This window comes from Trachymyrmex septentrionalis, unplaced genomic scaffold, assembly GCF_001594115.1.
Source record: "Trachymyrmex septentrionalis isolate Tsep2-gDNA-1 unplaced genomic scaffold, Tsep1.0 scaffold122, whole genome shotgun sequence".
Taxonomy (NCBI): Eukaryota; Metazoa; Arthropoda; class Insecta; order Hymenoptera; family Formicidae; genus Trachymyrmex; species Trachymyrmex septentrionalis.
In genome coordinates, this window is record NW_017304352.1 from 630,156 (window position 1) to 648,858 (window position 18,703).

Sequence of the window (18,703 nt, forward strand, 5' to 3'; positions counted from 1 at the left end):
AAGCAAAGGAGAAAGAAAAGGAGGGACGAATTCATACCGTTGCTGGTATCAACGGTCATAATGCGCTTGTATATTTGCACAGCGCGTATGCAATGTACATACGACGCAACCAAGTAGTTCCAAGCGATCTTCACTGGAGGATCGCGTTTCCGCATCAAACAAGAATTACGCAGTACGGCAACGAGAGCGTAACGGCAAACGAGCCGAGTCGTCCGCTCGAAGAAACGAGGAGGCAAATTTTGTTACATGCCGTCGCAAGTTTGTAAGCACGTATCAGAGTAATGTGCAGCGAGGATGAAATCTATCTTCAGACCGTTGCTGCACATCCTAGTATAAACTGCAAACGCTTATTTATTATATAAAAATAATCCTATAATGGTTCAATAATAATAAACAATAAATAACAAAAAGGGGCTGCAAGCCAGATTTTTGGTGTTTCAAATTCTTAGAACATACGTTTTGACCTTATTATTAGGTTATCCTCAGTGTATATATGTAGAGAACGTAAATTTAACAAAATAAAATACAATTTCTACAGGTTATAATTACACAAAGTGTTAATAGTATTCCTTCATATCTATCTTCTGCCGCAATAATGTAATGCTTTCAGTCTTGTAATATTCTCAGTTACATTCTTCCATTATATCGGTCGCAATCAGTCCATAATGATAATAAAATTATTTAAACATATTGAGTCATTCAATAAAAATGTAACAGCACACATTCTCAAATGCGAATCTTTAACAAGAACATAAATCAGTAGTTGAAACAATGAGTCAAATTAATTCACAAGAAGCAAATGCGATCAGAATTAAAATTGAAACCAGTTCAGTAAAAATTATTTGTATTGTATTATAATACACTACTGACTGAATTGGTTTCAATTTTAACTCTGTTTACACACCAACACACACACACACGCATGCACGCACGCACGCACGCACGCACGCACGCACACGTGCACACACGCACGCACCCATTTTTTATCTACTTCATTTTGAAAATACATTTTGGAGACACTGTGTTGCATTGATTGGAATAAATAATAATCAGACGGCGCAATGTCCAAAGAATACGCTGTGGGTGGGAAAAGATTTCCCATTCAAGATTACATTTATTTGACTTTATGAGCAACATGAGGCTTTGCATTGTGTAGAGTAAATTGACTGTGCATCATTTTAAAGCAACTGCCGTTCGCTTTTTTGAATTGCTTTTAGATCTGACTCAAATTTGAATCAATTTTTTGAACGTTTGAGTCAAACAATTGAAGAAAAACGAATAATAGTTGCCTTGAAATGACAAGGTCGTTTTGCTCCATAACAATACGAGACCTCATGTTGCTCATGAAGTTAAACAAATACTATATCATCTTAAATGAGAAATTCTTTTCCACCCAGCGTATTCTCCACATTGCGCCATTTGATTATCACTTATTCTGATTGATGCAGCACACCGTCTTTAAAACATACTTACTAAATAAAGTAGATATCAAGAAATTAATCGATTACTTCATCGTATCAAAAGATGAGACATTCTTTTATTAAGGTATTCGTATGCTGTCTGAAAAAGATGACAAAAAATGAGCAGTAAATATTTTGATTAAAACCATTATATTTCTTTTTTTGTATCAATAAAAGAATTTTAATAATTAACGGCAGGAATTTAGTTATACACCTAATATATAACACATGGGCTGAAAAGTCCCGAGCCTAACACAGAGATAGCGCTAGTTTTATTACATTCACCTCTTTTTCAGTGTGTGCTAATCTTCAAAAGACAGCTGTTAAAATTTCATGATATTCTATTCATTACTTTGTGAGTTATTGTGCTAAGAGTGACGCAAAATTTTGTTTCATCAAGACAACGCACCGTGTCACAAGTCAATCAAAACAATGGCAAAATTACATGAATTGAACTTCGAATTGCTCCCACATCCACCGTATTCGCCAGATTTGGCTCCCAGCGACTACTGGCTGTTCGCAGACCTAAAGAAAATGCTCGCCGGTAAGAAATTTCGCTCGAATGAAGAGGTTATCGCTGAAACTGAGGCCTATTTTGAGGCAAAAGATAAATCGTTCTACAAAAGTGGTATTGAAATGTTAGAGCGGCGCTGGAATGATTGCATTGTTCTTGATGGAAATTACGTCGATGAATAAAACTAACTTTCAACGAAAAAAACCGTGTTTTCTTTGTTAGGCTCGGGACTTTTCAGCCCATGTGTTATATACATATATACAGAGTTGAATCAGTTTTTTATTAATCTATGAGAAAATTACACAAGCCTACAAAAAATATTTTTTTTACCTAGAAACGACAATATGTAATTCCGATGGTTTTTGGAATAATCCATAATCCTAAAACCAAATCCGTAGACCAAATTGTTCCATTACGTCAGATTTCCGAGATTTTAATATTCCAAAAATCTTCAGGATTACGAATGCCGTTTCTGAGTCAAAATTCATCGGCTTGTTTATTGACCTTACACCTAATTATCGACTTAGCGATACAGATTAGATGCGTGGATACATCGAGATTAATGTAATCGTGGGACAGGGTCCTCGAAATCATTATAAAAATTTACATAAAATCTCCATGTATAATTCAATAATTACATATGCAATCATGAGAAATCATTGTATAATATTAAATAAAATCGTATATTTCATCAAATGACTTCATATGTAATGAAAAAAAATTATTTGTAATCAAATGAAATTATATGAAATCATGTAATCTGTGGAACAATATTTCAGCTAGTGGTTATCTCCCTTGAGATACATCGTGTGAATTGCTTAGGGTTGCACGAGATATCAAGACTATAATCTTGGTATTGTCTTGTCTTGCCTCCAATTCCTCTAAATTCAAGACAAGATCAAGACAAGATTACTAATAAATTATTAAGACAATACCAAGACAAGATATCCAAATTCTTGTCCAAGTCTTGTCTTGATATTATTAGTTTTTAAAAGAATTATGTATACATTTGTAAATAAGAGAAAAAAGTTGTTACATAACCTCAATAGTCGTCAACTTTAACGCTTAATATCTCAGTTTGCGGAGCAGGGCGATACTTTTTTCTGCCAGATTCTTTCGTTTTGAGTGAAAACACGTCGAATAAGCTTAATTTTATTGATTTTTAAGCGGCGGAACTTATTCTGTATAATTACTACTTTTGTCTCGCGGTGGAAATTATCTATTAGTCTATATATCTATTAGTTCCAAGCAAGCGAGACGTTGATTGGCTATCACGCCAACTTCCGCCGCGCGGCAAGAGTTGCCGTGTTCTGTGTAACTACAAGAGCTATTTCACAGAGAGAGAACTTGCGTGAGCTTGTTAAACAAAACACTATCGTAACAAAAGACCAGAAATTTGCTCGATTGGAGACAAAACAAAATAAGACGAGATTTTTGCTACGAATATTCATCAAGATCGAGACAAGATTAAAATTTTCAAAAATTTTCAATACCAATAAAATATTTTTACAAATATCGTCTTGTCTTGGTCTCGTGCAACTCTAGAATTGTTGAGCGCACTGAGAAAAGACGCATATTTTTAATATCTTCGTATAATAAAAATAAAAATAAAACTTGTAACAATTTTCATAACTCAACGTCAAACGTATTTGTTTTTGCGATCAAACCAGCACAATGTTATTCACGCATCTGATCTGTATCGTTAAGTCGATAATTAGGTATATAATTGATCGATAATTTTCTCATAGGAAAATAAAAAACTTCTCTAATTCACCCTGTATAGTAACACAATTAAGTGAAGAAAGCCATACATATTCAATCAAAGCGAATCTTGATACCTAATAATCATAGATCTTATACGTAGTACGGACTGGCAATTGCCTATAGTTTCTGCAAAGAAACCATTTCTGAAGAAGATATACTTCTCAAATGTTTTTCTTTTTCAAAGTGTTTAGAAATGTACATGCGCTAATCAGTTAAATAACATATGGTGCGTTAATACTATTGTATATTAATTAAGAATGATATATTGTAGCAAAGCACGAAATAAGATTCTTTTTAAAAATGTAAAATGCTGATAATTAAAATATACGTAAAAATAAAATTTTATAAAATTATATAGGAAGAGACAATCTTAATGATACATATGCAATGTATAGTATATATGTACATATTTTGTCAAACATGCTTTGGACATTTTGAGAAAGAGAAGTATAGACACTTGCTTGTGTATTGCCAGATCATACTTATAAAATCTATGCTAATAATATTTTGTATAAATTTTACGATTTTTAATTCAACTGCACGTCTTGTGAACATTTCTCAGTCGATTTTCTTAATATTAAAACTCTAAAATTTGCGAAAAATTTTCTCTCATATGAATAAATAGTAAAAGTTATAAAATGATAAAATATTCTTAAAAAATTTAAAGAAAACGAGAAAATATAATTTTTTAGTTTGTATTATATATAGGTATATAGGTGTATATTACATCGTTTGTGAAAATAGTACGACGACGTTTAGTCTTCTAGAAGCAGTCGAATGGTACAAAAGTGCGGGAAAAGAAACTGTTCATTCCGCGTCCGTTCGTTCGTCTCGTGCTAAGTGCACTTTGTGAATAATCGCAGCGTGAAGCGAGCGTAGAAACATACATGCGGCAATGATTTACCCTTCTCCTTACCGTGTTACCTTATTCGTTCGCATTTTCCTTTCCTTCTACTGCATTCCGCTTGCCCAGTTTACTCTCAACAAAGCGGAAAAATGTTTTTCCGTCGCAGGATTTTCTTTTTTCTCTTGACATCAAAGTGGTGATCAAGGACAAAAAAATACCGCCGTGAAATTTTTCGAATTCTGGCTCGTCTTGATTCATTCGGTGAACCATGACGACGTACGTCGATTCTTGACACGCGACTGCACGAAGAGTGTAAGGGTGGCCGAGGAAAAGAGAAATATTTTTATCGGCTCATCTGTGCTAGCATGAGTTGTGGCATAACACGTTATTTCTTCATAGGCATAAATAAAATAATGTTCTGTGATCTGCGAAATTTATAAACGAAATTATTATTTAAATTTATTAAATACACATTTCTTTCTCAAAAGACCTCGCACTAATTATATGAAAAATTGGATTTTGGTGAAATGAGTTAATTTTTATAATAAATATAATGGAGCTTATAATGTGGCGAACAAAAATGTTATAAGGCTGATTAACGGACAATTTTCGAGCTGTGTATCAAAGGTGTATTAAAGGTGTATCAAAGGTGCTTTGTTAGAACAATTAGTTTTATATCTTTATGTACCATAATTAAAAAACTATCCATTATTGAACCTGACATCTATGATATCTTTTACTACATTATATGTGAAAACTAATTCATTTTATCGGGATCCAACTTTAATATAATTAATGTAGTTCTGTGTAACAAAAGCTTCAGAATGAACAAATGTTTAAGCGAAAAATATGTTGTATGAAGATAGAACATAATATCAAATATAATATCAAATTAAAATCATACAATATCAAATTCAAACAATCTACTTCTCACAGAAGAACAAACATTTCAAAAATATTCCTCAGGAAAAAAATACAGAATCTGTGTGGGACATCACTATATATTCACTATATATACTGCTGATATAGAATTATTCGGACAATACGTAGTTCAAGAATACTAGTTTAAGGTAGAAACATTTGTTCTTTCATCTAATCATAATGGACCATTTACGCTGAACAAATGCTACACTTAGTCAGTCATACGGCCGCATTGCGCATGATAAATGAACGTGCGGCCGACACATGAGCGTAAGATATTAGTCTTCCCTGTCACAAATTATCACGAATAAAATTTATTAAGGTACAACTGCGGTTCCGGCAGTGGTGTCGCACAGAATATATCACATCGTTTGCGCTGATATATCCAAAATGTCAGAAAACTAATCTCCCGTCACTAAGGCATCTCACGTGTGTAATGAAGTCAACCACTGACCGTGCTACATGCGCGTTCTTGCAGCGATATTTTTTTTCAGCAAAGTCATATGACATATTATTTTGTGAATTTCATTACATTGTTTCTGTCACATTAAATTAAGCGTAGCAATATTATTGAATTTATCGGTGTACGCAAAGGCAAAGTAGTATAACCAAAATGCGGACATCGAAACATTGCGACAGCGTGAAAATCGAGACAAAAATTACAATGAACCAAAAAACCAATAAAACATAAAATGTGGATCAGCCACTAAACGGATTAATAATTTGTCTCTACATTTTATAATCTTATCGGATGTTCTTTCTATCCTATTATTGTTAACATTGTTATATCAACAATATTAAATATCAAATTGTTATATCAGTTGACATTACGAAGTATAGGTATTATCTAATTAGTATATATTAATAAATTTAAATGAAAAAATGATAGTCTACGAGCCAATGTTTTAATGTTAAAAATTATATAATAAATGTTCTAAATGTAATAATATTTCTACTCCTATCATTTTAATGTTAAATATAAAAACCATATCAACTGTCAATTAAATCGGTAAATCACAAATAGTGGATTAAAAGTTAATAATAATTATTTAAAGCAAACACACACACGCACGCGCACACACACACACACACAGTAATCAGTAGAATAAATTAATGCCTATTTGAGCCAACGCAAGATGTTGATGTGGTTGATAATTTATTCAGTTATAATAATAATAATTATAATCATAATGTCGCATGCTTTTCAGGTTTGGATCCTTTTGAATGTCGAAACGCGTTAATCGAAATTAATTACATGATTAAAAGTGCTGGCTAGTTGATTATAGTGGCGTATAGTCAACTGGCTACTAGCACTTTTAATCAACGTAATTAATTTCGATTAACGCGTTTTGACATCGAAAAGGATTTGAATCTGGATCAAAATTATATGCGACATTGTTAATAACTGAATAAATTTTCAACCACATCAACATTCTGTGTTGACTGAAATAGGCATTGATTTGGTCTATTGATTTACTTCAATCGCTTTGTGTATATCGAGCTTTGTATACCTATCGTTTTAATTCATATCGTTAATAAAATTATCATCATTAATAAATTTATATATCAATAAGAATCTTATTTTAGACCATACATGTGAGAACATAATCTATACTAGAAATTAAATGCCTATAACGGTCAAAGCTGGATCTTTAATGCTTAAATAATTCAAAGTATCATAATTTTATATACACTATACATGTACATACATATATACCATATTTGTAGTCATTCGAATTGGTTTTCCGAACTTGTAAACGCAATTAAACTACTGTAATAATATCACAAATTAAATTAAATTGATAATATAAATTGACAACAAAAAATATTTATACTTCAAATACTTTTTATATTTACATAAAAGAATGCTTTTACTAAAAATTTAGTTAGATGCATGCCGACATTCATAGTCAGATCCTATATTTGAAGATCGTCGTAAGTACAATCTTGAGATGTTATATAAGCAAATCAGAGTATTAGCATTTATATTATTTAAAATAATCTTGAAAAGAACCGACTACGAATACTGGCTACAGATCTGAAAATATTTTTATTACACTATTCTATCAGAATAATTATAAAACTTATTGATTGCTAAAATGTTAAAATTATTTGTATCATCCATTATGCTTGAACGTCTTACATAATTAAGTATTTTGATATATTCTGTGAATTTATAATGTCAAATGTCAAATCCAATTTAATAATCAATTTAAGTTATTTTTAATCATTTCTATAAGTCGTTACTTCTATTCAATTCTATTGTTAATTTAACTAAAACAATGGAGTTAAACAATTTAACTTAAGAAAATGTATTAAACTTGACTCAAATTTAATTTAATAGTAATGCTATCACTATATAAATATAGATAATTAGGTATACATGGACGTTGTTTATTTTGAAACAATTTTAGAAATGGATGACTTACATTTTGACACCTATAGAAGTTAAAAAAAAGAAAATATTATTCAAGGAATTGTTTCCTTTCTACTTCGAAAAAATGATTTTGCTAAAGTATTAAAAAATTGAGATATGTATGTGAAAATAATTTTATTTGATTCAAAGTAATTATGTAGAATGTTTAAGCATCCTACATAAATATTTCGATAGTCTAACAAAATTATTTTCAGATCTGTATCTAGCTTTTAGATACTTAATTCAGCAAAATCATTCTTTCCATGTAATTTGTTTGGCAATTACTATCATATAATATATTCGTATATTCTCTTCTTTCATCATATATCATCATATACGCCGAAAATAACGTCGCTCTACTTTCCGGTAATTTGTTTCCTTTGTAGGAGGATCAGTCGACAGAACCGTCAAGTATCTTCACGCCGATTTCCCAAGACGCAAATGATCTTAACCTCCGCGTGTATGGGAGCTTAACCGGCCCACATACAAATGCCGTCTTTAGACCCGATTGTACAAACATACACTCTCTCGTATGTGAATGGAGGGGACGACAAGGTTTTAGGTTGATAAATGAATGCGCAGTTGAGGTGGGCGGCGCATCGTGTTAAGGGAAAAGACTAAAGACACCTTGGGGGATGCAGAAAGCGAAAAGACGAAGAAACGGACCGAATATATCTTAATCTCGAACAGCCGGGAGACAAAGATGTTGCTGTGTATCGTTGATTGCACGTAATACCTGACGTATCTCTGCCTTAATCTGCAACGAGTGAATTTATATCGACCGCGTTTGACGATCGCCGTGAAAATACCATCCTTTAAAACCTGACCTCGAGCTATTTTATTGTCGTCGGGTAACATTAATTTAATGGCTTGTGATTAAATTGAAAATTGATACCTCCTGTTTTCCGTTTGTTGTTAATTTTATTGTCATTGCCTTGTTCACTATTGCTGCGGCTTGTTTATTCGCTTACTCGATGAATTACGACTCGTAGATATTGCGCAAAAGTATAAACGTACCTCTCTGAAACCAACGCAAAAAATAAATAACAATTAAGTACAGGGTATTTCAGAAATTGTGTACAACGGGCAAGAACGACGATTTTATATGTAAAAATAAGTCGAAAATGTAGAATAAAATTTATTTCTCTAAGGTTTTGCTTTTTGAGCAACATTTTCAACAATTTATAAAGTAATAAAATTCATCGTGCACAAATATCCTGTTGTACTGTGTATTCTCAATTATCAAAAACAATAAATATGAACAGAGTAGTAGTTTACAGCAAGATCCATTAAGTCCGAACACTTGGCGAATATTTAAAGTTGATTTTTCAGAAAGCAAAGCATCGTATAAAAAATTATATTTTATATTTTCGACCAATTTTTTCTTGTAGAATCATCTTCTTCTCGGTTCTACCACGATTTACAAAACACCTTGTATATAATATTTGTTAATAATAACATAGTGCAACAAATTTTCATCAATTTTTTGTTTCTAACAAATAATGGGTGTTTTTATAGGATTTTTTATATTGAAAATGGATGTTTTCTCAAAAAAAATTGTATAATCATTCAATTTTTAAAAACTTCGCTTTGAATTTCTTATATAATAACGCAAAAATATGTAATATATAGTAAGAAATTTAAATATTTTTTTATAATATATGAAAACAAATGTGATAATATAAATTGTTTATGTACAATTTTAAGTAATAACATATCAAAATAGTAAAATTTATTAACAATATTTAATGTCAGAAATTACATTAATTTACAATTAAAGTTTCTGTTTCTTAACAATTGTATGGTGATTTTTATATATACTTTACACTGAAAAGGTAAAAGAAAAAATTATAGATTGTTAAATTTATAAAGTTTCTTCACAAATAAATGCCTTAATTGTTTAAAATCTGCGCGATGGACAATTTTTTAAGCCTATATCCTTTTTTTAACGACTAAAAGTGGGTATATATACGCGGAAAGAATGGTTTAATTAAATTATTGAAAAATTTAATTAGATATGGATCTAATGAACCGAAAATGATTTTATTTGATCATCAAATTATGTAGGAGGCTCAACGCTGGTTGCTAAAATGTCGATATTTTTTTGCAGTATTGCTCATCATGCTTAAAATATTTCGACAGTCCAATCAAATTCTTTTCAGATTTGTATCTAGCTAAATTTTAGATACTTTATCAAAATTGTTCTTTCTATAAGAATTTCTATTTATGTGTGAAACAGAAACACATTATAATCAAATGTAGGGCAGTGTAATTAAAGGTATGTTTGGTAGCTTGTAAATGGTTGTAAGCATCGAACAAATAGTCATAGTCATTTTTACCGATAGTTTCGGAACATAGAACATTTTTCGATATAAAAATTCGTTTTAATAGCCGCGGGTCTCTTTATGTCAAATCCTTAAACGCGCTATGTGGATACGGGCCGTTTTGAAAATGGGCCACATTGACAACTTTAACTGTCGCAAATTCCACCGTGCCGAGACTATTACAGCACTTCACAGGGAGTTCTTCTAGCGTAGCGCGATATACTCTGCTAACTCAATAACCCCCTTATTCCCTTTGACCTCATTTCCGCGCCCGTCGAGGTACATCGTGCCGACCCCTGGCACGTCTCTTAAAGCTGATGGCCTGACGGCGATACCAAGAAAAATAGATTGATAACGCGACGACGTATGAGGACACAGCGCGCAAAATTAACGATGCGGAATGACGGAAGGCGGATACATTTTGCGCTCCAATGTTGCATCCTGTAACACTGAATATAAATATTTGTTGACGTTATAAGCCATAATAAGACTACATTTTATGGGACGTATAGAACGGTACATTTTGACAATAACGTGCGTGTATTTATTTATTGAATATATCTTACGGCGTTATCTAAACACATCACGTTTTAATATCATAGATATTAAATTCTAATGCTTAAATTCTAAGCAGAATCGTAAGTCTCATAACATATTTTTGTAAGACTTGTAAGACTTGTAAGAAGCACTTTTTCAGTGCTTATACCTTTATACAATATTTTTATATAGCCAGTTTTCTACTAGCCATAAAATTTACAAGAAAGCGTAGATATTTACGAATAATCATACGTCTTACGATACATATGTGAAAAATTAGAATATTAGTCATAAGTTCTCACAAGTTTTACGAAAACACGTTACGATTGTGCTTAGAATTGACTCATAAGATAGCACTTTATTGACATTTACTTTCAAGTGAATTTACTAATTAATTTTAGCGATTGCTCGAACGACAATACCTCACTCTTTTGTTCAACTTACTTCACTTTTCAATATAAACGCGTTGCGATAAAAATTCACTTGCTTTTGGATTTAGTCAAATCTTCGGGAGCACGTCCCAAGAGAGCGGAACACATAATATCCCAGCTAGAAGATAGAGTCTGGCTATCGTCTAGATACTCTAAATCCCTTTTGACGGAATCAAATTAGCACGAACGCACAACTGGCGCTACCAATCAAAATGTAGCGCAAACATTCATAACAATACACAATACATTTTGCACATGTACATACATTTTAAATTTGTATGTACCATTTTGACCGTGTGCACGGCCAAACAATGGCTGCGTTCCGATATTCACTGTCAGTGTCAAAAATCTATAGTGCATGTAACGTATATTATAGGTCACTATGAGTACGCTGATAGTGAATTTTGGAACGCAGCCTACATACACAGAACATAAGTTAACATCAAAACCACGTCAAAAACCAGCTTCAAAATGATTATTAAAAGTCACTTTTCAATCAGTTTTATAATAGTTTAATCGGTTTAACGTCATTTTGACGGTGATTTGTTGTTCTGCTTGAACGTACACCTGGCTGATCAATTGGCTGGTTAGTCTAGCAGGAGCAATACGATTTGCTCGACATCTTGTTTTACTTTTAATTCGTGCAGCGCTCAATGTGAAAAATTACATAATTCTTTGACGAAAATGCCAATAATATGCACATCATGTTTCTGGTTGGCGCTCCACGATATTTCACATTTGAGGGGATTAGGATAGAGGGAGAAGGTGGGAGGGGAGAGGGTAGCGATGCGGTGTGTATGCATCGGGGCGCCACACGCGCGAGCCATTTTATTTTGTAATATAATGCTTGACTCCTCGTCGTCCATGCGGCTTGACATATTGGACGTGATAGGGAGTAATCTGTTATACCGCTTCGTGTCCACGATAGAAGCCTGCAGGCGGCATGCCAACCTCCGTCCACCCCCCCCCCCCCCTGTTACATCTACGATACGCGTTGGAACGACTAATATATTTCCCGGTATACACTTCCGTACAGATTCGTACGGGGAAATATAGTGGCGCGAGCGCGAACGCGAATGCGTGAGCCGGATCGGCGATAAATCAAGGACCGCAAATAAAGGACGTAAATAAAATCTTATGGAAACATTCCAGGGAGGGGAAAAGCGGAGACGGGAGAGGGGGGCATATCCCTTCCGCCCGTGGCCAATTTGAGATTATCCACGTGACACACATGCTGTGGTTCGGAGAACCATTATTGACTTTGGAGAGAGTGATAACAAGAGAATGCGATACTATGACAGTGTATGATATTCTCTGTGAATAAATGTTGCACTATAGTTGGAAAAAAGCTCTTGTCGATATTGCGTATAGACAGCTGAGACAGATATAAATGTAAAATACATTTTATGCGTCATGTGTTGCTTTACTTATACGTATATACTTATACGTATGTCACGATTTCTTGTTGTAAAATTTGATTTGACCTGGTTTCTCCAAAAATTGGAATTGTTATGCGATGTACATTTGATAAATAAATCTTCCATGTGTGTGAATTACTCTTTAGATATATTTACATCGTTATAATCTTCATTTTATATTGATTGTTAAATTCATATAATTTCAAATCATATCCGATTTTAATTATTTTTAATTTAAATAATCTTATTGGACCGTACATGTGAAAACACAATCAATAGGAAATAGAAAATAACGGCCTATAACGGCTTCTAACTTTAATGTTTAAATAATTTTATGTGAATTTGTTATATATATTATAGTATATATATGTACACACATAAACACACATGCATATATACTATATTTGTAGTCATTTGAACTGTGCGCCGAATTAATTTTTCGGATTTAAAAACGTAGCTGAACTACTGTAATAATATCACATTTTGATGTTCAAAAAAAGCATCTATTAAAAAGATCTTAATATGCTGGAAATCAATATAATATTTTGTGGACGTGTAATATTTTTCGGTCTTGAAACGCTAACTCTACTAAATTATCGCATCTACTTATTCGCATCTTCGAAACGATGTTAATAATGTTGAATGACATAAACTACTGCAGTAATATCACGAGTTAAATTGACTAGCAATTTAACAAATTTTTGATGCTTATTTGCATCTTCGAAACGATCTTAATAATGTTGAATGACATTAAAATCTGTAAATAATTAATTTTTATTGCGAAAAATATTACCTCGGCCGGGAATCGAATGTCCTAAGCCTTTAGACTACCGAGACACGGAATGCAAAAGATCCAGGTTCGACTCCTGGCTGAGATAATATTTTTCGCAATAAGAATTAATTATTTACAAATTTTAATATGTCATTCAACATTATTAAGATCGTTTCGAAGATGCGAATAAACATAAAAAATTTTTTAAATTGCTAGTCAATGTAACTCGTGATATTACTGCGATAGTTTAGTAGAATTAACGTATCAAGACCGAAAAATCATTTCGGCGCGCGTTTCTAGGGACTACATACATATCAATTCACACAAGAATTATACAAGCATTAAGATCTAGCTAGACCGTTTAAGGTTTTGATTTTTATAGTTTATGCAGGAAATCTGTAAATTTTTAATTTGAATTATTTTTAATTATTTCTATAGGTTACTCAATTGAACAACTTAATTGGGGAAAATTTATTAAATTTGAATAAATTTAGTTTATTCTTACTGAATAGATTAATATGGATATTACTTATTTTGAAACGAAGCAATTCAATTACAGAAATGGATTTTTTATTTTGACACACATGGAAATTAAAAATAATAAAGTATGTAACTTAAGGGATCCCTACATTATCGCTTCTTTGACATCTGCAATTGTTTAGTTTTCAAGCGCGCATCAATTCACACCTAATGTAGAATTAAAATTTAAGTCGATGGAACAACCTTTGATTGTGTTTATTTTATTCTTGCTTTGATCGACAAGATCTACTTCCAATGGAAATAATGGGAGGAGGGAGAAGGGGAAGGAGTAGGAGAAGGAGTAGGAAGCAAAAGCTTAAGGATGTTCTATACATATTTTCAAAACGATAACAAAAGTATGAAAAAATTACAGATTATTCTAAATCACGTTTAAAAATAATATGACAAATTTGGTAATGTTTTACTCTATTTGAATCATAAGTTATTTTATAAAATAAATTTGTAGTATTTTTTTAATCTGTGCTCTAATAGAAATATATGAAAACGTATTATAAAAAAACTGATAAATCTCAATTTTTTAAAGATAAGATACATTATGTATTCAAGATTATTTACGTAGAGTCACATTGCGATGCATGAACTGGTTGTCCAGTAAATAAACACAATATTTATTTGTTCTATATCTTTGTAACTAATCAGTGAATTGCAATGAAACTTTGCATAAATTATTTGGAATATTTAAAGTACTTATAAAAGAACAATGTGAATTTTTTTATCATTAAAAAAATTTTAATTTTAACAATAAAAATAATAATAAATAAAGTAAATTAATTACAAAGATGTATTATAAAATAAAAATATAATCTTCTTCACATAATTTTTATACGTATATAATTTATTTGAAATTTGTAAATATTAAACATATTTCTAAATTTAATTTTGTTTTGCAGGGTCTATACGTCTAATACATTCTTAAGCTCATTTCTTCTTCTTTCACGTTTAATTAATTTATTACTTGTATTAATCATATTATAATTAGTTTAAGAGGTATTTCTTGATGCTATTAAAATCGGAAACGTCACGCAGGAAGTTTTAGCTGATTCTTTACAATCAATCGCGCGAAAATTATGTCTGGAACTCGAAAGGCATCTCGGATAATCCCAGACAACGTTGCGCAATATTCCGACGAACGCATCGGTGCATCCCGATGGCGCATGTCTATCGAAAAAGCAAAGAGATCTCTCCGCTGTAGTTTCGCTTGGTTGAGGCCAGGATCAGGGATGGCACTCGAGACACACCCGGGGGATTTTGGGACGAAAAGTTCCGCTAGAAACTCCAGGTCTCTCCCGCTTATCCAGAAGCCTTCAACTCACCCTTTACTGATCCACATGCGTCCCTATAGCCGCTTTTCGTAGCGCGCAGAGTCGAGCTGCATATAGTTTTCTCTCACGTACTCGCACACGCGCTTCGATCCGGTCGAAAGGTATCACGAAAATATAGACCGTGAAATTTCTAAACGAGATTTAAAGTTTCGCACGGCCAATTTCTAGCCACCGTTTAACCTGCCCGCACGTAATTACCGAGATAACGAGCTTTGTAAAACGGTTAGAATTCTAAAAAAAGAGATTAAACGAGCCGTTTACTCTAAGTGGTGTAAGTGTAAGTCATAAACGAAAATGTAATGGTTTTAAACGAGATGTATGAGCGCGGCTTAAGATAGGTATTTGTGCCATGTGTATTTATTAATGAGAGATTTCAATCCTTTGAAATTGTCTTCTTGCAGACCATATGTAACATTGAAGAGAGAATTTATTTAAAGTCAATTCAATTACCAAAAGATAAATGTTCGAGAATGCTCTGCGAAAAAAATGTCTTTATATAGATTGCTTTGTTTCACAATGTACACGAAAAGGTTTTGCTGAAGTATTTAAAAATTTAATTAGAATCTCAAAGTAGTATAGAACTAAGAAAAAACTTTCTGGAAAGAAGAACCGGAGTAAGTGTTTTTTTTTATAGATTTTGAGTTACTGAATCCAAATTTGTGTACCGTTTTACTTTATTACATCTAGTTTTTTTTAACGTGACTCATAATACCCTCGCCTGAAAGAAAATTCTAACGCCTATATTCGTGATTCACGCCTTGTGCGAATTCGACGCACATTATACTAATATTAAATATTATAATTAACATGTAAAATAAATTGTGCTCGGAAAAAATAACTACGGTTGCCACGACTAAAAGTCGCCTATCAATATATTTCTTGCTTATAAGAACTATAGTACGATTGTGATAACCGTAAGATTGGTATATCTTACGGTTATAGCTATAAAGATATGGCCGTCTTATGGTTATCACAATCAAACATATTAATAAATGAAAATTGATCATTATTTCTGGTTATGGCAACTGTAACATTTTTTCTGTGTGCAAAATATCATTGTGTAACATACAGGAGGTCTACAAATGCGGTACAGAAGGTTTTTTCAGCTTCAGAATTGGATTTTAATTGTTACTTTTAAGAGATAAGTTAAGTAAGTTAAGCTAAACATAGAGGTCTGACGCTTGCTGTCTCTCCCTCTTCTTCGCTACTGCTCGAGACTCAAGCTGAGTCGCGGATTACACGTGTGACACAGCAGAAATTTTGTCTTTCTTACGCTTCATTTAACTTATTAAAATTGCCATATTTATTTATTTTGCTTTTTCCTCAAATGTATCAATTTTCATAGATTTTCTATCATTTTTCTGAAAAACTGGTCGTGATAGAGCAAAACATTACCAATTCGGATTACTAAATGCAAAATGATACCTACTACAAATCTACTTCAGTTTGAATTTCTTTCCAAACGCTGAAACTGATTATTAAAAATGCCAAAACTTTTTGTATTGCTCATCAATGTTTGAGATAATTATTTCGATGGTCCAACAAAATTGTTTTCAGATCTATATTTATAGTTATATTTTGCGATACAACAAATGCTTTAACAAAATAGTTCTGCCTTTGTATGTAAGAAGATCTACATACATTAATGATTAAGAACATCCAACCTAAACATTTGATCCTACGTGTGATTAATTATCGACCTGATATCGAACTGATTAATCAGATTAATCATAAGCTCCTTCGGGAATTGTGAGCTATTAGCAACAGTCTATTGATTTCTCGAGCGTTCACGTTATAAATTATTCACCGCCTTAACAGTACGCCCTCGCATTCGTTATTTTACAGTCTAATCACTATTATAATTTCTGCGAAATTAACGTTGTTGATTCGAGCATCGTCTTGAAAATATATATTTTACAGTCGTGTTTTCAACCGATTTTGTGGTATTATATATGATGTATGTTTTCCAAATCGTGTTCATGTACGCGAAGCGTTAATATTATGATATTATGGGAACCCGGAACAGTCTTTTCGTACGTTTCAGCATGTAAATGAATGTAAAGGGAGATATGCAAATCATACGCGGCGAGTGACACCGACATATTCTACAGCCAACATATTTTGCAAGTATACAGTATGATGTGTTTGCACGGATGACATTTTCGTTCAGTCGCTTTTAAAATGGAAGTCAAAATAAATGACTTATTAACTTGACGACAAAACATTCCAATGACATCTTTAATAAAGGTGAATAATTCTTTATAATTTGTAGAGAGAGAAAGAGATACTGGTACGAGAGATACATCATCGAATTTTATTATCGCGTTGTTGCTTTTATCGATTTGTGCAATGCACACGTTGTAAATTAAAAAAAATACATATTTACATCAAAGGGACTTATAAGGGAGGTGGCTTATATCAGGAAAAGTTTAAATAAGTAGATATTGATTTTATCATTATCATGTTTAGCAATTTCGTACTATATATTTTTTACGTGTCACTGTGTTAAAAATCGGGTATTGGCGTACTAACACATTTCTTTCGTCATCTTTTAGTCATAGAATTATAGATCTCTGAACGTGTCGTTATATTGAAACCTCCGAATAGCAAAAATGGAACGATCGATAAAGAATATTGGTGATTTTCAATTCGACGGGAAGTTGAATTCCTGATCAGAAATTCAAATTGAATCGAAGAAAGCAGAAACATTTCTGTCACACGAAAATTGTAATAAAGAAGGTACTGTTTTGAAAAATGACCTAAAAAGCTCGTATAGGAGATTCTTGAGTTAAAGCAGAAAGAAAAACGTAGAAACGAGAGCGTTAAATGCGTCGAAACGGCATTTCCATAAGAAAACCTTATTCTTTTTTGCATAAAGAAGAATAGTAGCAGATGGATCATTTAATATAAATCTCTAGCCCGCAAGGATGTCCTTACCAGAATTATAAATTCCATGGTGACTTGAGGACAGGTTTTGTAATTTACATTTTTTCAACAAAGACTCAACTCTAGTATTCGTGAATCTCTATCTAGGATCATGAACCAACAAACTGTATCAAGAAAATATAAATTCCACATTAATCCCAAGACACCCCAGTGTAAAAGGAACCGTGGCGCACCTGGACCACCTCATATATGTATATACCTATATTCCTATATAAACTCGCGCGTGTAGAAGCCTCGTGCATAACAGCGCCAAGTAACACGCGAAATGCATTTCTGTTTCAGGAAGCGCATACATCATCAGATGGAGTGCGCCGCAGTTGATGGTCGTAGCGGTGCAGTACATTCTCACGGGGCCCTACATGCCCCCTTATGTACCGCAGACAGCGAATTAAAACGTCGCGGGAAAAGAACCATCGTCACGCCGTTCACCCGAGGAAGAGGTTTGTCGACGATAAAAGGCGAGGAGCCGGATAACGCAGGACTTCTAAAAT

The 18,703-nt window shown here is 32.7% G+C and overlaps 1 protein-coding gene across 1 annotated transcript in view; it reads left to right on the forward strand.

Moving 5' to 3' along the window:
* The window catches only part of LOC108755158 (lachesin-like), a 169,267-nt gene extending 150,663 nt beyond the window's left edge, over positions 1-18,604 (forward strand). The window contains exon 9 of the mRNA XM_018498011.1: positions 18,495-18,604. Within this exon, the coding sequence (XP_018353513.1) occupies positions 18,495-18,604 (110 nt within the window). The remainder of the gene's footprint in view (positions 1-18,494) is intronic.
* Positions 18,605-18,703: the final 99 nt, after the last annotated feature.